At 35.0% G+C, this 24,064-nt stretch overlaps 1 protein-coding gene across 1 annotated transcript in view; it reads left to right on the forward strand.

The window, feature by feature from the left end:
- EVC2 (EvC ciliary complex subunit 2) overlaps nt 1–24,064 on the forward strand; it is a 163,671-nt gene that overhangs the window by 91,284 nt on the left and 48,323 nt on the right. Inside the window, exons 13-16 of the mRNA XM_051967556.1 lie at nt 3,438–3,597; nt 8,880–9,331; nt 19,056–19,260; nt 22,949–23,071. Coding sequence (XP_051823516.1) covers nt 3,438–3,597; nt 8,880–9,331; nt 19,056–19,260; nt 22,949–23,071 — 940 coding nt within the window. The remainder of the gene's footprint in view (nt 1–3,437; nt 3,598–8,879; nt 9,332–19,055; nt 19,261–22,948; nt 23,072–24,064) is intronic.

Here is a 24,064-nt window from a genome sequence, read left to right on the forward strand (position 1 = left end):
GAGAAAAGAAGTGAATGTAACATTTCTGATACAACAGGTCAAGAAAAGTGTAGGGTTATCAGCTTGTTATAGACCCTGTGAGTGCACATTATCTTCTCACTGGCTCCCAAGTTGGAAGAACTGGATTCAAGGTAACATCCGTGCCCTTCAGCAATCTGCTCTTTGCCTAAATGGGATTTCTTATTGAGATGGTAGAGTTGGAGAGATTCTTCCTCATTAATAGATAAATATCATGTTGGCAGGAAATTTCCAATGATATATCACAGGACTCTCCTTGGATCTGAACTATTTAATATTGTTAGCAGTGACTGCTATTTGCTATATGGAGGCACCTTTATAAATTTTGTGGATCACCCAAACCAAAAAGAGCTAATATGATAGATAATAGAGTAAAATTCCAAATTGTGTTGACAACTTGGAACAATGATCCTAAACCAGTAAGGTAACATTCAATAGGCATTTAGGGTCTATCAGTGAGTTGTACATATACAGGATGGAGGAAATATGCTTGGTCAGTACTCCATCTAGGAAAAAAGAATCTGATGACTTTGGTTGTTTTAAAAGCTTAATATGAGTCAGCATTTATATACAAATATTTAAAATATCTTTAAAGTACTTTGAATACTCCTAATCTGCTTTAGTAAAAATATTTTTCAGATCAGGACTGAGGACTGTCCTGCTATATCCTGCATTGTCTAGATTGTACCTGAATTATTGTGTTCTGTTTTCAAGAGCATATTTTGAAATAAATATCAACAAATTAAAATGTATTGCAAGGACATTATTCACATTGATTTCAGTAGTTATGGAACACAGACAGTTGTAGAGCAATAGATAAGTGACAGATTTGAATTTAGTGAGGACTTCCCAAAATTGGAACTGAATAAGAATGGTTCAGACTATCATGCACTAATTTACCTACACTATTTAAATCTATTTATGTATATAGTCAGTACTCTAATGACAAATTCCTGGTTAATTTCTGTCTCCTAGAATCACAGATTTAGAGCTGGAAAGAAGTTGAGATTCTCTAGTCTAATTTCCTTAATTTATAGGTGAAGAAATTGAGGTTCATAGAGCTTAAGAGATTTGGTCAGGATGATGTATTAAGTTGGCAGAGTAGGGATGTTAAATCTTCTGAAGTCAAGATTGGGCATGTCCAAAGTATTCAGTGTTATTGACCCTAATCCTTGAAGATCCTTCCTTGTGGCCAGGAATGGATCACATAATCATCATTTCAAAGAGCAAAGACATCTCACTGGTGGACAAGAGCCCTTTAGTAGAAAGCAGGGAAACTGGGTTCTGGTGCCATCCCCCTAGTAGCTATATGACCTTGAAAAAATCATTCAAGGGCTCTGTGATTTCAGTGCTAATGTCATGGCTGCCTAGAAGCAGGATCAGGGTAAAAAAAAGTCATAAAGTCCCTTGAACCCTAAGATTTCTTAGGTCCATAGGATGTAGTCATACAATCATGGAAGATCCTTGGAGATGAGATGATGTTAGGAAATCTGAATCTATTAAGTCCCAGAGTCTGCTTTTAATAATGGCAGGCTAAGATCACAGAAAGAAATACTGAGCTTGCAAGTCAGAGGTAGAATTTTTCAGTCCTATTTCTATTTGATGATTTGCTGACTGTGGTTTTGGATAAGTCACTTAAATTACAAGCTACAGTTTCCTTATTTGTAAATTGGTCTTACAAAAACTTCTACTAGTTCATAGAATGATCATGAGAAATTTTCTCAGATGAAAAGACTATGGGAATCAAAGATGTTATTGTTGTCTTTGCTGTTGTTAATAGGATATAGAATATTTTACACTGGTCCCTGAATGAAGAAATTCTGGGTTGTGGTGCAATTGATAGAATACTGGGCTTAGAGTTATGCAAGTATGTTTAAATTTCTTCTCAGACACTTCCTTATTGTGTGACTTTATCTTAGTCTGTTCTACATCTGTGAAATGGGGGTATTATTATCCATAATACCCACTTCACAGGATTTCTATGAGGACAAAATAAAATACTAGATATTACTTTGCAAATCCCAAAGCTTTTTAAGATATCTATCATTACTGTTTACTTTTACTACTATAAGATATATAAATCTAAAACCATATTTCTGTGATTCTGAAAGTATGCTGGGGACACCACAAGCTGTTGAGTGTAGAAGCTAGGAGTTCGAATCCAAACTATTGCTCACTAGCTATGTGATCTTAGAAACAAAAGTCAGTTCACCATTGTGGGCCTTAATGGATAATGTTACTGGATTAAATGATCTAAAATTACCCTTCAACCTTAGTTAAAGTATATGACACTATTCAGTTAATAAGTTAATTGATAAAAATGTTGCTAGAAATGGAAAATGGTAATTAAGAAACCTCTTTATCATCTTTCATGAAGACAGTATAATGATCAATAATACCTTTGAGTTCTTGAGGTGTCTTCTCAGTTGATCATCTGCCAAAAAGTTTTTTAGTCCTTTTAGGATACACAAATTCATTGATGTCTTCCCTATAAACAGTGAGCCAGAGTCTCCATGATACAATGGATCACTTTATGAGTTAGTTGTTATAACCAAAACAATAAGATAAAATTTATCCCATGGGGGGGGTCAACCTTCTGATTGTGAGCTTTTCCGAATTTTGCTATTGTGTTCTTCAAATAATAGACACGTGGATTCTCCCTGGATCTATACTAAAATTCCTCTTGCTCAGTAGTGCCTATTAAATCTTCAATTCCACTGACATAGTTTTTGGGAATCGAGGGCAATCTGTATCCTACAATGAATCATCACAACAGGACTCTATCTGAGGTCAAGTATAAGTCATGTTGTTCAGTTTCTCCATCATACATGAACTATAGCACGTTGGATCCTTCTATCTTCTATCTCTGGAAATCTGTCCAAGTTGATATTCATTGTTTCGATGGCACTCTCTATCTCATCTTCTGCTCTTCCTTTCTCCTTTTGCCTTCAATCTTTCCCAATACCAGGGCCTTTCCCAATGAACTCCTTCTTCTCATTATGTAGTCAAAGTATTTAAGCTTCAGCATCAGTATTTGAACTCCCAGTGAATAGCCTGAATTAATTTCTTTGAGTATTAACTGATTTGATTCCTTTGTTATCCTAGGGACTCTTAAATTAAAAGTCTTCTCCAGCACCACAATTTGAAAGCATCAGTCTAACTCTCAGAGCCATACATTGCTACTAGAGAAATTTTAGTTTTCACCTTAAGGACTGTTGTCAACAAAATGATATCTCTGCTTTTTAGTCCAGATTTGCCACAAATTTCCTTCTAAGAAGCAAGCATCTTTTAATTTAATTTCATGGCTGCAATTGTTGTCTGTAATGATTTACAACTTGTACCTTCCAGAAAACTGAAGTTTTCAGTCTTAAATATTAATTTGGAAACTATGGTTTAAATTGCATGTATTTTTAATGTAGAGCCGGGTATTTGGATGAAGACCAGATGGAAACACTGTTGGCTCGAGCTCAGGCAGAAGTTCTTTCTGTTCAACATAAACTGGAAAATGATTTGAAGCAAGAAAAGAAAAAACTTTGCCAAAAGCTGATGATTAAGAGAAGACGTGAAATGATGCAAAAGGTAATATAATTAATGGCCAGGATACTAAATAGCTCTTTTTGATATAATACAGCAGTGCTATTATTTGTTAACAGGGAGAAATGCTAACCTCTTATCCCAAGTTTAAACACAGATAATAGTTGGACATTTCCAGTTTAGGACTTTTCACTGACAATCCCCCAGGCATGGAATTCTTAACATCTTCATCTCTGTCTCCTGGAATCCTCTACTTCTTTCAAGTTCCAGATTAAGTTTTAACTCCTCCAAGAAACTGACCCTGATCCCTTTCCTCCATTTGTTATTCCTGAATATATAACACATACATGTCATAAAATACATATTATTTACATGTATTTACCAGTTACCCAGAAAACAGCTATGTACAAATAAAATAGGCAGGAAGATGTTATTTGTATATAGTTTGTTTTTTTTATTTCCTCCATTAGACTGTGAGCTCCTTGGAAGCAAGCACTCATTTGTGTATTTGTTGCCTTTCTTTTTAACTTCAGTCTTAGCTTAGTGCCCAGAACATATAAGCATGTAATTTTTTTTTTATTATTGTTGAGTTGTAATGATCATGTCTGTCTCTCTGTGATCCCATTTGGTGTTTCCTTGGCAAAAATACCTAAGCGGTTTGCCATTTCCTTCTCTAACTCATTTTTACAGATGAGGAAATGAGGCATTAGCTGGCTTGTCCAGGGTTTCAGTCTAGTCTGAAGCTGGATTTGAACTTGGGTCCTTCTGAATACAGGACCAGCACTCTGCCCGCTATGGCACCCAGCTACCCCAAATTTGGGTGGACTGACTAACAAGCAATCTAGGTTAACTCCACAAATTCTGGAAGGGACAACTTTACTTTCATGCCCCAGAGATGGTCAGCATTGTCTCGTTTAGCATATAAATTATAGCACATTATTAAAGTTCTTCTGACGTGTGAGTTAGTATTCACAAGCATTTATTCACCAATCATTTAGGTGAGGTCCACTGTGTTTATATGTAGAATATAAACTTTAATTTAGACGTTATTAACACAGTTTAACCAAAATTGATTGTGTTCCCTCTGTTTTGTTCAGAAGTTTTCTAAACTTCAAGGGAAAATACAAGCTTTTCATAAGATTTGTCTCATGTGGTACTTGAGGAGATAAAATGAATAGGAAGAGAGGCTCAGAGTCTGGAAGACCCAGATTTAAGTACCGCTTCTGTTATATACTAGCTTCATGAGCTTGGAAAACCCACTTAATCATCCAGTATCCAAGGCAAAGCTCTAAGACTATAATTTAGAAATGAATATCTGATGTGTATCTGAGAAAGGAATTTCCATACTGGGAATTTTCTTATCAGATGAAATTATAGTCCTAGAACAAAACCAAAAAAAAGTCATCTAATTCAATTCAGCTAACATATGTTAGCTCACCACTTGTTATGTATAGAGCACTAAGATACAGGATGTCTCAAAAATCTCAGTGCCAGTTTTTGTTTTCCGAAAACTCCATTAAGACTTTTGGGATACCCTCTATAAAACATGGATAAGACATAGCTAATGTCTAAATTGAACAAACACTTATTAAGTACCAACTGGATGCAGAGTCTTGTATTATTAGTTCCTGGTATCAAGCAAAAACACAACTTTTGTCTCCCTGCAACTCCTAGGCTAAGAAGGAGATATGCCATCAGCCCAGATACCTGGTGTTTTAAAAGTTAAGTGGATCATTGGAATGACTGAGCTGTAGGATGCTAAATGGAAGGGGGCTGTTTTCATTTATATGGTGCTAAAGAAAGTATCCATTGAGAAGTCTACATAACTTGTCCCATACAAAGTGAGCCTCCTTGGGTCATCTGAAATTCAAGCAATGATGCTGCTCTGTGGTTGCACAAAGCTGGAGTGTGGAAAAGGGAGTAATGTATTCAAAGCAATTACTTTACTTTATGCAAAAATGCCCAATTAAGCAATTTAGATTCTTGCATGCAGATTTCTGTGAAATGAACTGGCCCTGCTGTGTAAATTGACAGATCAAACTAGCTGTCTATACAAGTGAAAATTATTAAGGCTCTTCATGAAAGGCAAAAGCTTTTTGGTCCCATCAATCATACCCAGACAGCTTTGGGAGAAAGGATAAAATTCCTTTCAGAGGCCTTCATTACCGTACCATGAGAGGCCTTATTTCGACCTGGAAGAACCCTCATGAATACTAAAGAATTGTCATTCTTTCTTCATCCTTGGTAAGATTTTTTTCTTTCTCAGGGAATCATAACATATCAGACTTGTCAAGAATTTCAGAGATCAACTAGTCCAATTTGTAGCATTGATCTTTTGCAGATTTGGGTTTCATGAAGCTGACCAATTGGTCAGAAAAATGTCATCTATGATGAGAGGGACAGCTGTCTCTGATGCAGAGGCAAAAAGAGGATAATTTATAAATAAATGCATGAATAAACAGTTTTATTAGTGTTGTAGTTTAGTATGAGTCAAATACAACATCTGTGACAAGCAGTTGTCCGACCTTTTCTTGAACACTTTCAAAGAAGAGGAATTAACAATCATTCAAGACAGTTCATTCCAGCACTGATTGTCTTTCATTGTGAGGAAATTTTCCCAGCTCCCCTTCCATTCCTCCACCCAACATTCCCTATCCCTTAAATTGAGCCTGACAACCTTCTTGTAATTTCTGTCCACTAGTTGGAGTTTTCTTCCATTCCTCAAATATTTGAATAATTTTAACTTACATTTGTATTGCCTTTTAGAGTTTACAAAGCACGTTTACAATACCTTTTGGAGCAAGTCAGGGAAAGAATTATTATTCTCATTTTAAAGATAGGGATTTTCATTCTGCTGCTAAGGCTTTTCTTTTCTGGGCTATATATCTCTGGTGTCTCCAGCAGACTCTCATTCCCTATTTTCTACTTTCTATTCATCTCACTCGTCTGTACAGCCTCTGGCTTGTGAACGTTCTCCCTAAAGTGGCTCCCAGAACTTTAACCACATTTCAGATGTGGTTGGATAAGGTGATAGTGAAACCATCAACTCCTAATACTAAAAAAAAAAAAAAAAAAAAAAAAAAAAAGCTCAATTATTAGTCAATTAATAAACTTTTTGCCTGAAAATGAAAAGTGGTAAAAAAAAAAGTTCTAATTACTGCCAGATCATGAAAAAAATTGCTAAAATTAGAGAAGAAAGCTTTTATAATATTGAGATGATATACCAGGGAAGATTTGGGGGATGATTTGAATGAGAATTATACAGGATAAGTAGGCATGAAAGGGCTGCAATCTGTACCGGTGAAGGAAATGGCCACATTGTTAACATCATGGTTTCATCAGAATCAATAATTGACCCAGAAAATAGATATAAAATAACTTTCCTTCTTGGTGAATCTGTCTTTAACTTTATTTTGTTACTTTATCACAGCTTTCCTTCTTTTGATAATAATAAGGTTTATATAGCACAATATCTCTCATTTCTTCGATTCTAGTTTGTGGTGACTACCCCATTTCTGCACTCTTATAATTACACCTTAGCAGTCTATCAATAATGCCTTCCACACACACTTAACATTTTACAAACTATAACAAGAACTCACACTCTTCAACATGGCTTTGCTTGTGAGCTTATCTTTTTTCAGAAATCCGTATTTGTTCCTGGAAATTGTGTGTATCAAATTACAGTTTTTGATAATGAATTGTAAGGTCCTCTCACAATTATGTCAGATCCAATTGTATCTCCTCCCATCCCCACTAAATTATAGCAACACTGACAACACTTTTTATTCATGCTCTTATTTATTTATTCATGCCTCTACATCATACACAGGTTGTTATTCTCATCTGAGATGATGTCATCTTTCTGACCAAGTGGCCATCTTTAAGAAACTTAATTTCTTTTATTGGAAATGCATTTCCTCCATACAGCCATCCCAGATTAATCTCATCAATCTCTGGTTTCTTCCTTTGTTCCAGAAGCTCAATTTAGCCAATATCTTTAAGTTCCTAATATGTACATAGCAGAATGAAGCAAGATATGGCACAGAAAACAAAGATTATTTTAATCAAGAGGAAGAAACAAAGGTATCAATGAATATGATATCAGAGGACTCAGGTTTGGTGCTCAGCTACTGGCATCTATTAGCTTTGGGACTTGGGGCAAATTATTTACTATATCTGAGCCCCCATTTCCTTATTCGGAAAAAGAAAATTCTATTTCACTCTAATAAGTGGTGTTATTTTTAGGAAAGTTCTTGGCAATCAAAGTCCTATATAAATGTGAAGAAGAGGAGGAAGAGGAAAAGTTATATTGTTATCTTTATCCTTGTAACTCTTGTTTCTCTACTATGATGGTTGATCCACATCAGCTTCATTACACTGAGCTTTAGAAATAACACTGATAAATCGTAATGTTTTTATAAGGGGGGTTACAAGGATGATGAGGGGCCTAGAGGTCAGGTAAAACAAAGAATAGTGGAAGGAAATGGTTGATTAGCTGGGAGTAGAAAAGAACTAAGTGGGTCATGATACCTGTCTTCAAGAATCAAGACACATGGATATTATGCATCCTATTTGACCTCAAACTAGGAGTATTAGGTCAAAGTTGCATTTTTGGCTTCATATGAAGAAATATTTTCTATAAACCAGAACTGTCTGTGTTTTATATTCTTTAAGCATGATTTATCCTATAATCTTTAAGTAAATGTTCCTTGACAAATTAGGTCAAGCAAAAGAGATTATTTTTTTCTTTCTGTCAATATAGTTTAGACTTCATAGTAGTTAAGGGCTTTTCCAATTATAAAACGCTGTGATTCTGTTAACAAGAGAAACCACATGCCTTCTAAAATGGACACAGACAGGAAAGAATAAATGTTAGTCTATTGTTTTTCTCTTAATTAATAACAGTATCTTGATGGGAAAGAGTTTGTGACCATCACTATCTATAGTACTTGAGACATAGTAAATCTTTCATCAAGGTGATGATGATCATGTGATCCTAATATGATAACTCAGAATTTTACCAAGGAAATTTGCATGATGCAATAAACATTGTCATGCTAGGTGGGAGTCATGATCCCTTTAGCCTACATACTCTTCTCTTGAGATTATCCATAAGAAATATACTATCAAGAATTCAAGGTTGGTCTCCTTGATATTAATCTTTAGGAAATATAAAATCTTGTCCTTAAAGATATTATAGTCCAGTAGAACATAATCAGAAGGGAAATGCTGAGATGTGATAAAGAAAAATGAAGAAGATGAAACATTACCAGATGGGTAATAAAAATTTAATGTTTTTAAAAATTACTTTTTTAATATTTTAGCAAAAAGAACTGCGGAAGGAACAGCTTTCCATGAGGGATACCATTAAAACCTCTGGAGAGGTTAGCCATTACTTGATCCACTGGCGAACCATGATATCTGAGCACAATGCCACGCTGGAAGAGCTAGTTGAAAGACTTGACCACGATGCCCTGGAAGAACTGAAGACCTTAAAGCAGGGGCTTACTAAGAAAGCGACTGATGAGTTGAGGCGCATCCAGAATGGTGTGATGACACAAGAGTTACTGAAACTCAATGTGCCCTGGCTCTTCTTGCAGCAAATTTTAGAAGAACACAGCAAAGAGATGGTCATCCACACTGAGCAGGTTGAAGGGGAAGAAAGGGGCAAAAGTCAAGATTGTCTCCAAAACATGAAGCAAAATCTGACTGATGAACTGGAAAGAAATGTGGCAGAACAGAAGGAATTAAGGCATTGGGAACAGCTGGTTTTCATGTGAGTATCAATTGTTGGTTTTTTTTAATATCAATATCTAAAACGGGAAGTTAGTCAAATCAGGATATACAATCACAAACATGTTTTGAGTACCTACTATGTGCAGAGCCCTGTGGGTGGGATCTGGGTATGGAGGGGTAGAATTTAGGTAAGACACAGTCTCTACTCTTACAGAGCCTACCAGTCTAGGAGGAAGATAAAATTTGGACATATATAAACGCCATGTACAATATGATTTGTTAAGTGCTTAGGAGGTTTGAGATAAAATTATATGTGGGAACTAAAAGAAAGATCATTACTGCTTTGAGCGGATCAGAGTAAACTTTGTAGGAAAATGGTGTTTGAATTGGGATTTAGAAGTTAGGTTGTGAACCTGAAAACTATTGCTATCCCAAAATTGATAATATGTTTTAGAATTCAGATATTTTAGAGCTACTTTGTGATCTCATCCCCAGATTTGCTATTACAGCTTCTGCACCTTTACTAAGGGCAATCAGCTGTACTAGCATATCTGAGGATGATATGGAGCCATCTTGCCAGACTGTTCTATAAGCTATATAAATAATAGAACTTTGTGTTTCCACCCTTATCCTGTTCATCTTCATGCTTCATATAAGAGAAGGAAAGAAGTCCCTGAAAGTAGAGACTACGTTGCTTTTACTGTGTTATAGGTCTGGGAAAGTGCTCCAACAATGCAGATACTTGATGAATGATTGTTTCTTTCTTTCTTTTTTTTTTTTTAAAGAAGTAAATAAATAAATAAAAGCAGGGCAGGAATCTCTCTAGGTAAGGATGGGGAGGGAAGACACAGCAAGCTTAGGGCACTCCTTGAGCAAAAGAATAAAAGCAGAAAGCGATAGAATGGGAAAATGCAGCAGAGAGTAGTAAAGTTTGGCTGGAGTATAGAAAGCATAGTTGCAAGTGTTTGAAATGAGGCAAGAAATGTATGATAACATCATCTAGAATCAGGTAAGAGATGCAGTAAATAGAGGAATGGACCTGGGGCAGAAATCTTGAATTCAAATTTCAGCCAGAGATGGTCAGTAGTGCAAAAGTCACTCAGGGTTAGGGGTAGTGCATTTTGCTGTACTCATTTTTACAATGGTGATGAAAATAGAATTTATTCAAGGATTGTTGTAAGGAGAAACTGAAATAATATATTGCAAACCAATAACATAAAATGCTTTGAAAACCTTGAGGTGGTATACATACATAAATGTATGTCTCTGTGTTTTTGTGTATGGATCCACATGCATATGTATGTATATTATTATTGTGAAGGTCTCAAATTTGGTACTTTGATCACAAATTGGAATAGAGCAGTAGTTTCTTCTCTTTCCCAGAGATTTTCTTTCTGATAGGGAACAGCTTTTAATTATTCCTCATCAGCTACCCTTTGAGATAACTGGTTCAGTAGATTAAACAGCTAGAATCAGAAAGCCCGGGGCTCAAATATGGCTCCAGAGACTAACAAGCTGTGTGACCTTGTTTGTCTCAGTTTCTTCAATTGTAAAATTGAGACAATAATAACATCTAAGTTCTAGGAACACTGTGGATCAAATAAAATAATATAGGTAAGGTACTTAACAGAGGGTCTGATGCATAGTAGGTATTTGATAGTACTTTTTTTTCCCCCCTTCCTTTAATTCTGCATTTCTTCCCTCTTTTATAAAATCAATTTCCATATACCCTGTACACTCTAAAGTGGGGGGTGGAGGGTGAAGCTGAATGCTAAATATAAGATAAAAAGAAGCAAGCACAAAGGATAGAAAAATTAGAGAGAGCATTTAAATCCAGAGCGTGATCATAAAATAAATTGACCCTCCTGAGCCATGTGAGAAATCAGTCTCGTGATTTTAGTCACATTCAAAGAGTAACACTGCTCACTCATTCAACAAGCCTTTTTAAAGAACTTCCTATATACCAGACACTGTGCTAAGCAGGGAAAAAAAAACTAATTAAAGACTAATTACTATCTAGTTATAATAGTAAATATTTAATGAAAAACTAAATAAGTGAGATTGCTGAAAAAAACTGCATGAGCCAATTAGTCCATATAATTGGCAAGTTTATTTTCTGCTGGATGAGGAATGAAGGGAATAAGGATTTGTTAATTGCCTACTAGTGCCAATAACTGTGCTCAGTACTTTGAAAATATTGTCTCATTTGTTCATCATGATGACTCTGTGAGGTAGATGTTTTTATCGTATTCATTTTATAGATAAAGAAACTGAGGCAAACCGATTTAAGTGACTTGTCCAGGGTCCACAGCTAGTAATTGAATGAGATGAATTTGAATTCAGGTAGGTATTCCTGACTCCAGACCCAAAGTTCTATTCATTACCATACTTGGCTGCCTCCGAAGAGTTGCTAAAGATCTCCAAGAAATGTTTTGCTGTGTTTGTTGTTTTTATGTGACATGTATACACACACACACAGTTGTGTTCATAATGTTTCCTAACTAGGCAGAATGGCAAAGGAAAGCACTGGATTCCAAAAACATGCCTAAAGTGTGTAAAAGTTTGACCCTGGAATTGGCAGGATTTGGGTTGTGGTTGGGAGTGTAGGGAGAGAAAATAAGAGTTGGGGAAGATATTGAAAAATGAAAAACACATGGTCTCAGACTTGGGAAGCTAATAGTTAGATAATTAATATAATGAATGGCCTTGCTACTGTCCTGTTCAGTATTCGTACTAGCTACTTGATGATGTGTTTATCCAATGTAAACTTGAAAATGAAGCTGGAATTGAAAACCAATAAGTTAGAACTGGACATGGGCTTAATAGACTGGGCTGGAATGAGGGCAGAAACTGATAGGATTAGCTTTAATGGGGCTAAGCATTTGGGGGCAGGAAAAATATAGAAGCACAAATCTCAGAGAAGACAGGGGAAAAACCTTGTTAGGAAGTGGGGGGAGTGGTAGTAATAGTCATTGTCATATTAGTCATAGTGATGCAGAAGTAGGATGAGAGTGAGGGTGGTGGTAGTAATGGTAGTGCAGCAGTGCTTTAATATTTACAAAACACTTCATAATATTATCTCTCCTAATTTCTTATATTTTGTTTATCCACACAAGACTGAGAAATAGGTATTACAATGTTCCTTTTACAGATGAAGAAAGGAAAGGAGACATTTCTTAAGTGCCTATTTCACATCAGGCATTTTGCTAAACACTGTTAACCTTAGTTTGTTTGATCCTTACAACATGAGGAAACTAAGGCAAACAGAAGTTCCCCGGGTCACACAGCTACGCAATATTTGAGATCAGATTTCCATTTTGGTCTTTGTGCCTCCATGTCCATTTTGGCATTCCTCAATCTGAAAACCATGCAGGGGAAGAGACACATTCAATATAAATTGATAGAAGGGCAGAGTGGCTAGAACACGGATGGAATTGTGAGCAGCACTAGTACAGGAGTAGTATCTAGGTCAAGGAATTGATAGTTGTGCAGTACTTTGCCATTTCAAGTCTTCACCTGCACCATTGTGTGACAGTCTAGGGAGGATATTTTGTATGACATTTGTCATGTATGATAAGTTAGATGACCTGAGGAAAAAGATTAGGAAGGGAAGAGCTATTATCATATGAATACGAGTTGAAAAACGGAGCATTTAACCTGGAGAAAAGGAACCTCCCACCTTTCCTTGGGCATCCAAAGAACCGTCATGCAAAAGAGGAATTCAATTTTTTTCTGTGTTACTCCAGATTGTGGAAATGGGAGTGATGAGAGATGGGCTCAGAGAGACCTATCTTGGCTCTGTCAAAGCTTTCCAAAAATAGGACAGCCAGCCTTGCATGATAGTGCAGTCCTTGTGCTCATGCTGAGGATAGATGGCCATCTGTCAAGGATGTTTAACTTGGCCCCAAAGGGGAGGAATAGGAACAGTGAGGGGAAAATGTAGAGAGGCAGAATTTGTAGAGAGCACATAACTCTGCCGTAGGTGAGAGTGACTTCACAATTAAGCAGAGATCTTCAAACCATTCCCAAATGGGACTGATTGAACACTTGTTGGGGAGTTTTTACTTAGGTACAACTTATATGAGATGAGCCACTCAAAAATTCCTTATAACTATGAGCTTCATATATTTGAGAGGGAGCATGGCATAGGAAATGGAGGACTGAATTTGGCGTCAGGGAAACCTGGGTTGCCATCCTATATTGGACACCTCCTGGTTCTGGGTTGGCAAGCGAGAACTTCTCTGAGGCTACTCGTTTGTAAAATGGGGTTTTCCATACTTTTTCTTGAGGCTATAGAGTTCTTCAGATGGAATAATGATGCTTTCTATTATGATTACTTGAAAAGAATGTCCTGCTTTGTGAGAGATCAAAGAATTTTAGGCTTTTAGAAATAGAAGAAACTTGGAGAGCAGCACCTCATGTTTTGCTCAAGGTGAAAGAAAACAAATGGCCAAATGAAAAGCCAAAAGCAGCCTTTCTGACTCCAAATTCCATAAGTTTATCCACTATACCATGAACTACACAGCTTCCAAAGACTTTATGTAAGAGTAAGTGGAATTAGAAGTTGATAATCCCATTGTCATACTAGCATACGTGCAATGACCATAAAATTGCCAAGATTGTCTAACATATGGAGAGGTTCTACTGTGTACTCTAATCAGCAGCCCTGTACAGTAGATTGAAAGATATACTGAGAGGCCTGTATTACAATCACCCCATCTGTACCAAGCTGTTGTGGAACCAAGCAAAGTCACTTCATCTCTCTTGTTTTCAGATTCTTAAACTTTAAAATGAGGAAAATAGCATATTCTTGTATATTTTCAAAACTTGAAGGATTATATGTCAGCTATTATTAATATCATGATTACTCTTCTGACCATCACCTAATTCTTCTAGTTTCTTTTGATATAATTCCAATAGAAAATTTCAGAATGGACCCATGCCCTGCTATTATAATCTTATATTGAATGTTTTCGGGACTATCACATAGATGTACAGCAAAACCATTCTGCCATATCTTACCTGGGTGATCTTGTGCCAGTCACTTTGATATTCTCAGCCTCAGTTTCCTCATCTGTGAAATATGGATGTGGGATCAGTTCCTTTCTAGGATCCTAGCTTTTGCCATGCTATTTTCCAATTTTTCCAGCAATTTTTGTCAAATGCCAGAAGTCTTTGAGTTTATCAAAGACTATATTATATTGTGTCCAGTGAACCCAACCTATTCCACTGATCCACCACTCTATTTCTTAGCTAATACCAATTTTTTAGATGATTTTATAATTTATAAATTTTTTATAATTTAGTTTTACATCTGGTACAACTAGGCCACTTTCATTTGCGTTTTTTTTTTTCATTAAGTCCCTTGAAATTTTTGATCTTTTGTTATTTTAGATGAGCTTTATTATTTTTTCTGGCCCCTTAAAGTAATTTCTTGACATTTTGATTTAAGTAGATAACTTTAGGAAGAATTGTCATTTTTATTGTATTAGTTCAACCTACCCATGAGCACTTGGTATTCTTCCAAATGTTTAGATCTAACTTTATTTGTGTGAAAAGTGTTTTACAATTGTATTTACATAGTTCTTGACTTTGTCTTGTCAGGTAAAATTCCAAATATTTTATATAATCTGCAGTGATTTTAAATGAAATTTCTCTTTTTATCTCTTGCTGCTGGATTTTATTGGTAACATATAGAAATGCTGATGATTTCTGTAGGTTTATTTTGTATACTGCAACTTTGCTAAAGTTATGACTTTTTTTCTAGTAGTTTTTTTTAGTTGATTCCCAGGATTCTCTAAATATACCTTTATATCACCAAAAAGTAATAATTTGGTTTCCTCATTATTTATTCTAATTCCTTTAATTCCTTTTTCTTCTTTTATTGCTAAAGCTTACATTTCTAATATAATATGGAATAATAATGGTGATAGTGGGCAACTTTATTTCATCCCTGATCTTATTGGAAATGCTTCTAGTTTATTCCCATTACATATAATGTTTGCTGATGGTTCAGATAGATGTTACTTGTCATTTAAAGGAAAACTTAATTTATTTCTATGCTCTCTAGTATTTTTAATAGGAATAGGTATTAGATTTTGTCAAATGATTTTTCTGTATCTATTGAGATAATTATGATTTGTTTCATTATTGATGTAGTCAAGTATATAAATAATTTCCCTAATATTGAAACAGCCCTACATTTCTAATATAAATATTATATAATATATGTTATATTGTTGCAGTGATAACCTGCTGCAACCTCTTTGCTAATATTTAATTTAAGATTTTTGCACCAATATTCATTATGGACATCAGTGTATAATTGTCTTTCTCCATTTTGACCCTACCTGGCTTAGGTATCAGTACCATATCTCTGTCATGAAAGGAATTTAGTAAGACTCCTTTCCCTATTTTTCCAAATAGTTTGCAGAGTACTAGAATTATTTTTTCTTTAAATGTTTGATAGAGTTTACTTGTAAATCCATCTGACCCTGAAGATTTTTTTCTTAGGAAGTTCATAAACTTTCTCAATTTTTTTTTTATAAAATGGGACTACTTCAGTAATTTATTTCCTCCTTTGTTAATCTGGGCAATTTATATTTTTTAAATATCCATCCATTTTAATTAGATTATCAGATTTGTTGTCACATAGTTGGGCAAAATAGCTCCTAATTATTGCTTTAATTTCTTTTTCATTGGTGGTATGTTCATCCTTTTCATTTTTGATGTTGGTAATTTGTTTTTTTTTTTCTTTCCTTTTTCTAATCAAATCACAAAAAGGTTATCTATTTTATTTTTTTTCATAAAACCAATTCTGGTTTATTAATTAATTTAATAGTTTGCTTAGTTTCAATTTTATTAATCTTTCCTTTCAGAATTTCTAATTTGATATTTATGGATTTTTAATATGTTCTTTCCTTAGCTTTTTTAGTTGCATGCCTAATTCATTGATCTCTTCTTTCTCTATTTTATTCACATAAATATTTAGAGATACAACATTTCTCCTAAGAACTGCTTTGGCTGCATCCCATAGGTTTGGGTTTGTTATCTTATTATTGTTATTCTATTGCATGAAATTATTGTTTCTAAGATTTGTTGTTTGACACGCTCATTCTTTAGAATTAGTTTATTTAATTTCCAATTGGTTTTTAGTGTATCTTTCTCTGGCCTTTTATTGAATATAATTTTTATTGCATAATGGTCTCAAAAGGACTTTCTGCACTTTTGTGATATTTGTGTATACTCCCTCCCTACACTTTTTTCCAAGGAATAGAAATGAAAGCAAAAAATCAGCCCATACCCTAACCAAATCTGAGAAGATATTCAATGTTCTCACCTCCACAAAGAAGAGAGGGGATTTTCTCCTCAAGTCTCAGAGTCAAACTTGAATTTCACAGTTACACAGTGTTATTCACTTGCATATTCTGTTCTTTTGAGTCATGCTGTTCAAGTCATTGCAGATGCTATTCCCTAGACTTTGCTCATTTCACTGTGCATCAAACTTCTTTAAGTTTGCATCATGTCCATTGATTCTTATAGCAATATTCCATTGTGCTCACACACCACAATATTTGCCTGTAACTTGTTAATTATCTGTCCATTAGATGATGTCATTTCTACAGTTTGGAAGACTTATCTTGCTGAGTTCAAATCCAGTCTCAGATAGTCACTAACTGTGTGACCCTGGGCACTTAATCCAGTTTACTTCAGTTTTTTTTTTTTTAAATCTGTAAAATGAGTTGGAGAAGATAATGACAAACCACTGCAGTATTTTGGCCCAGAAGACACCAAATAGTGTCACAGAGTCAGCAACAATTGAAACAACTGAACAAAAACAATAAAAATTTTGCCAGGCTTGGTGGTAGATACTAATGATATCGATTCAAAGACCAAAATTAAAAAGACAGAATATAATAATAGTCTCATTAATAAAAAGAAAAGAAATGGGCTTAATTTTCCCATGTTTATTTAGCAGGCCTTTCATTCCTAATAATGAGTAATGTCTGAAAACAAAAGGTCTTATTGTAAATAAAACAAGTGGGATGATACAATTCCAATGCATTATAGAATACTTCTGTGGTTGTGAAATGCTAAATTTTTAAGACTTTAAAAATGCAGATTATTGGCATGCTAGAAACAATACCTTTTGATAACAAGAGATGCATTATCTACTTTTGGCTGAGAAGGATTTCAATACTCAAAGTCATGGGATATAATTTCCCTTCCTTGCACTGAGTAGTCATTTTTTGTTTGTCATTGGGTCTCAAATAGGAGTGAGCTAAATTGAACTGTCATGTAGTTGTCCTATTATGAATTCATTTTTGTTTTAATATCATTTGCAGATTATTTGTCATATCTGACATCTGAGTCATTAAAATTTAAAAATCATCTAAGGCCTTGGTAAAGACCTTGTACAATCTAAAACTTTAGACACCACATTTGTGTCCAAGATATCACTTGATGTATGTTTGACCTTCCTTTTGGGTTAGCAAATTAGTGAGAAAATAACAATGATTCATTATAGACTGAAATACTGTCTTTGACTGTTGGGGGAGGGAGTAGAACTTAATAATTTACAAGAGTTATCAGTTCCATGAAGCCTTGATATGTAGAAGTGACATCATGACAGTGAAATGGATAAAGGGATCACTGAGTTTTAAAGTTGGATGGAAACACATTTCCCTCCCTAACCAGTACAAGCCTTAAAGAAAGTCAGATTCTAATATTTTGTAAACCAATTGTTATCCAGTTTCTTTTGATGTCCTTCAAGGAAATGGGAGACACCACTTCCTGAAACAATCTACTCCTTATTTAGGCAACTCTAAATATTAGGAAGTTTGTTTTTTTTTCCTCATAAAACCAATAATTTTCCTCTTTGCAAATGAGATACATGTAATCCAGAAAAGGAATTGCATTTGTGAAGTGAATCATTCCTCATACAAAGTTCCATTGGCAACTAGTCGAGCATCCCAGACATAGAGTTTACTGGTGGAAAGAACCATGTATCTGGCAGGAGAAAAGTTCAAATGCTGCCTTTCTATGTACTAGTCATAGTCCTTGAACACCTATTTCTCATCTCTTGGTCCCAGTTGCTTTATCTTTAAAACAAGTGGGTTGGTAGATCTATGAGTTGGTTCACCCATTCTGGAAAGCAACTTGGAACTCTGTCCATAAGTTACTAAGCTGTGTGTACCCTTTCACCAAGAAGTATTGCTTCTAGGCTTGTACTCAAATAGATGAAATAAAGAGAAAAAGGACCCAAAGGTTAATATACACGTGTGTGTGTGTGGTGTGTGTGTGTGTGTGTGTGTGTGTGTGTGTGTGTGTTTCTAACTTTGAAAAGACCAGTTTGGGTTGAATCTTGCCATCTGAAGCCAAACCATGAGGAGTACAGAAGAGAATAAGAGGAGAGCATGTGGGTGCACAGATGCAGATGATATTCTGAAATTTAATAACAAAAGGCAGGAGAGAAGTATTAGATAAAAGTTAACAGGGATTGGTGAATCAAGTAAAAGCTTTTTGAGCATATGATATGTTTATAGGCAGTTAGGAAGCAGCTAGTAAATAGAAGGAGACTGAATGAAGAGAAGAGAGATAGAAGGAATAATTGAGTACTGTACTAGAAGAGGCAGAGTAGAATAGCTCTCCTATCATTGCCTCTTGGGGAAATCTATGTAGGCTGCACAGACGAGGTGGCAGCTCACATTCTGTGAATTCATGAAGAATAAATGGAATTTTATTTTTTTTCTTTATTTCAATAGGAAACTTCTATGTTTTCCTTTTTCCTTATCTGAAGAAGAATTACTTAAAATGAGGCAGGAGTTTCACAGCTGCTTTGCTCAGATGGACAACAGTTTAGCCTTGCCACGGATCCGGGCCCGGGTTTTGCTGCAGAATTTTCAGACAGATTGGAGAGAAGCTGAGTTTCTGAAAGTGGACCAAGCCTTCACAGCCCCAGATATTCAGGTAGGATGCTCCTAGAGGTCGAATTGCAGAATTGCAGAGGCATCAAAAAGCAAAAAAAGTTCGAGCAGAAAACAACATTAAACTATAGGTTGTAGAATGTTGGAAGTGGGTTAGATCTTAAAGCATAGATTGTTGGCAGTTGGGATGGACCTCAGGGATTACTTAGTCCAACTCCTTTATTTTATAGAGAAGATTTTTTTTTTTAAAGAAATAACATATTTGCCCAAGCTGGTCTTTCTGATTAAACAGTCAAGTACATCCTTTTGCAATGTAGGATCATCATTTCCTAGCATACAGGAAATGTTCTTACAATTGTCATGTGAGATTAATTAGCAAGAACACAAGAATGCCAGAGTAGACTTACTTTTAGCGAATGAAAACGGTACAAAGCTTCAGAAAGAATGCTAACAAACATAACAGAACAACATTTAGATACTCTCACATTTTAAAAAAAATCCTACAAATTTGATTTTTTTTCAATGATTGGACAAATATTGGACATGAAAAGTTGAAAATAGTTTATATGATAGAGCAGGGAATGGTGAATGAAGCAAGGGATTGGAAGTCAGGAAACCTGGGTTCATCTGCAGGCTCTGTTAGGACTGCTATGTGTCCCTAGGCAAATCGTTAACCGTCAGTTATTATATGCAAACACACATATGCATGTAAACACATTTATGCATACATGTACATGCACATGCATGTATGTTTACTATGTTCATTGTGTATATACCTTCCATCTGTAGCATTTATTTTATATATGTATGTTTATACATACATGTATATCACTGCTTTGTAAACCTTTATTCTCTACATAAGTACTATCCTTGTTATTATTAATTTCCATGAATCTCGATTAAGAAGGGCTTGGTAGAGTTTCATTCTTTTATTCAAAAGTCAATTGGAAAGCACCTATTATGTGAGGAACATTTACTACTGAGCTGGGATTTTAGAGACAGAAACTCAATCATCTTGCCCCTAAAAGTTAACTGCATACCTGTGGTAAAGTAGTTGTAGAGGGACTTTAAAAAAATCAATTTAATCAATCAAAAGATATTTTAACCTCATTTTATGAATCTGTGCATTGTTTTGAGAGCTGGCAAAACTGATAAAAATGGAAGAGTTCTTGCCCTAAAGAAACTTCTATTGTAGCTTCTATATGGGGGTGACAGGAAAATGGAAAGCAAAATTGCACATAAGTCTGTACTGTCTCTATATATTTAATCAACTGACTACAAAAAATACAAAATTTCTTATCCCTAGGGTAGTAGACCCTGAACTAGATGGACTGAAGTCCCCTTCAACTCTGAGGAATTTTGAAAAGTCACTTGAAAATAATAGAAATGAAAAAAAAAAAGAAAATAATAGAAATGTTTGTATTTAGCTTCTATTTTCTTAGCTTTTGCAATCATCTCATCATGTCAGAAATTTTTGAACTTCAAAATTTTAGTCTTATAGTGATCTTGTTTGCAATGAAAAACTATTTGCTGTTTCCTGTGATAGAACATCATACCTGGAGATATATTCATTTTCCTTTGTATTTGCAAGACAAAAATATAAAAGTGAGTTATGATTTGGTTATCCAGGAGCAAGTCCTTCTAGTCCCAAATATAAGATTCCATGATTGGTGTTTTTTTTTTTTTTTCTGAATGGTCGATTAACCATGTCTCTTCTATCTTTTTTGTGGAGTCAAATTGCAGATTCCAATTATAAGATTGTACATTTGTCCTATTGCTTTTCATATTTTAAAAAGTCCATCAGGGTCTTTTTGAAATGCAAAATCCTTTCTTATTCTTTTCACAATGTTTTGCAATTAGATGAAAAAAAAAAAACACATTAAATGGATTTTGGCTCCAAAGAGTTTTATTTAATTCAGTTAATGTTTATAAAAGGAAAAAGTGAAGTAGAATTAAGAGAGTGCAAGATTTCAAATTGGGTGTAGATTTGAATTCTGGTCATTACTTAGTAGCTAAATGAACTGGAGTAACTCATTTTAATACTATTAAGCTTTAAAATTACGTGGTTGAATTAAATCATTTCTAAGATTGCTTTTATTTTTAAAACTATGATCCAAGGTATGCACTTTGTAGAAAATACTCTGCTACTGGAGACAAAAAGATGGAATAACAGAGGTGTTCTGAAACTTATATAAATAGGATTGATAAGGACTAGATACAAATTACTATTACATGAAGAGAGGAAATGAGAAATACAACTATAAGGTCCAGTTAAAGTACTGTAAAGTTTTAGAAGAGATTCTCTTTGCTGGTGGATCATAAAAGATTCCATGAGTGAAGGAGAACTAGAAGGCACACTTTTTCAATAGGCAAAAGGGGGAACAGGGAAAAGTCAATTCCTGGTTTGGGAGACATTATGAGCAAAAGCTAGGACATGATGGCTGGACTCTATATAGAGATAACTAGCTCTACTTTGGCTGTAATAGTATGTGATGAAAAAATCATGTGACATAAGATTGGTGCCAGAATGCTAGAATGAGGAATTAATATTTAGGCAATGAGTAGCCACTCAAATCCCCCCAATCTTTTTAAGTAGAGATGTGTTATAATTAGAATTGTGCATTATTTAGAGAAGAGCAAAAAGGAGAAGTCCTCAGGGCCAACCCCCTGCGCTTTTTTTTTTTTTTTTTTTTTTTTTTTGCTACCCCCTGCTTTTTTTATTTTTTCACTGCAGTTGAAGCATGATAGATTTTGCTCCAGGCTTTTTCCTTTACTCTTTTTGTGTCACTGTACTTCAAATGTGCTTCTTGTAAGCAAAATATTGTAGGAGTTCAGCTGTTACTCTAGTCTTCTATACACTTCCATTTTATGGGAGAGGCCATCCCTTCACTTTCACAGTTAAAATTACTCACTCTGAATTTCCTGTTAATCCATTTTCCCCAAGTTATACTTTTTCTCTCTCCTTTCTCTCTTTTCTTCCTCACCAGTATTTTGCTGCTGATTGTTACCTCCCTCAATCTGCCGGCCTGTTTTTCAGCCCCTCTCCTATGTCTCTAGAGACAAATTTCTATATCAAACTAAATATGTATGATATTCCTTCTTTGAACTAAATCTGATGAGATTAACACCCAAATAATGCTCATACTTCTATCCTCTGAGATTTCATGATCCTGATTGTGAGAGAGATGATCATTGATGGGACAATTACCTGTGGAAACATATAGCATCAAAGGCATAGATATGACTACCTAGAGCAAAGAGGAAGGCTATTTCTTTCTCTGAAACTCAAAGAAAGGACGAGATGATGAATAGGGCACAAGAAAGTTGAAGAGAACAAAAGAGAGAACTTGAAATAGTTCATGTCAGATAACCTCAATTTCCCCAGTAAAGGAGGAGGCAAATTCATTTTATGGAAATGAAGCAGTAAGTGATAGAATGAGCTTCTGGAGAAGAGAAAGTATGGAAGAGCAACTGCCATACTTCGGGGAAGATGGTAGTGAGTTAAAAAGAGCTTAGTGAAAATGATTCCCAACAATCATGTCTTCTTTGAGGTTATATATTGAAAATTTGATATGGAGACAGTAATCATAATTTCATTTGGCAAATCGAGAATAGGTTGGGGGTGAATGAGAAATAGTTTGGTTTTACCCAGAAGTAATAATAGCAGTAGTAGTAACTTTTTGCCTATGGTTCTTTATTATTCAATATTATTTCTGAATGATATTTTGCAGCAACAATTAAAAGTCAAAAAGCAACGTGCCAAGAACAAAAAGAAGATAGACATTTTAAAGAAATGCGTGGAAGACAAAATTCATATCTTTGCAGAACAGGCCAGTGAAGACCTCCTTGAGAAGGTAAGTAGAAATCTCCTCCGGATAAATTCCTCTTCTCCTATGAAAGATGGCCAATATAAAGTGGCTCAAAAAACCAAAACACTTATTTCTTTTTCTTACTTCTATTGTTTTTAGTTTAACATTGACTTTGCATTTCTCTCTCTATATGTACATTTTTAAAATATGAATTGTTATACTAAAGTGGGAAAACCAATGGACTAGAAACAATTACACTTGGACTCTAGGCTCCCACGTACAATTAAGTAGCTTTGTGATTTTGGAAAAGTCATTTCTCCCACTACAAAGTTCATTTTCCTCATGGGTAATAAGAATATTAACTACTTATATTTACAGAATGATAAACATTTTTTCCTAATTAGACAGAAAAGAAAACTGAGGTGAAAAGAAATGAAATTATTCCCCTAAGTTTGTGGGACTAGTATACAATGTCAAGATTTTAACTCAGATAGTCTGATTTCAATTATGCTTTATCTCCATGACCCCAGCTCCTAGATGGTCTTTTATGAGATTTTGCTACTGGTAGAGAAAGGATTATAAAGCACAAAATGTTTACACCAAAGATTCTGCTCCTTAAAGGTGATAAAACAAATATGATTCTTTCCCTCTTCCTTTTTTTTGCATACACTTTTTTTTCCCTGCCTTCTGGTTTCTATTACAGATATCATCTAGAAAAAAGCCCTGGCAGCTGGAATTTGAGTTAGGAAATGCTGACCTATAGAGACTTTGTCAGTTCTAACCTTTAACTATTGATCCTGTGAATTGGCTCCAAGTGACACTCAAGAGCTACCTCAACGTGAGGCTTTATCTACCCTTCTAGTCTCATTTTGAAGTGGTTGCTCTACTCTTGGAGAATGAAGTAGATAGAGATTTCCACCCTATCTCCCACCCCCTGCTTTATATAGGTGAGAAAACCTTAAAATAGAGAGGCAAGAGATTACTTGGTAAGCATATATTGAACAGCAGACCAGAAGCAGTCTTTAAAATCGAGTGCTG

Source organism: Antechinus flavipes, chromosome 6 (genome assembly GCF_016432865.1).
Source record: "Antechinus flavipes isolate AdamAnt ecotype Samford, QLD, Australia chromosome 6, AdamAnt_v2, whole genome shotgun sequence".
NCBI lineage: Eukaryota > Metazoa > Chordata > Mammalia > Dasyuromorphia > Dasyuridae > Antechinus > Antechinus flavipes.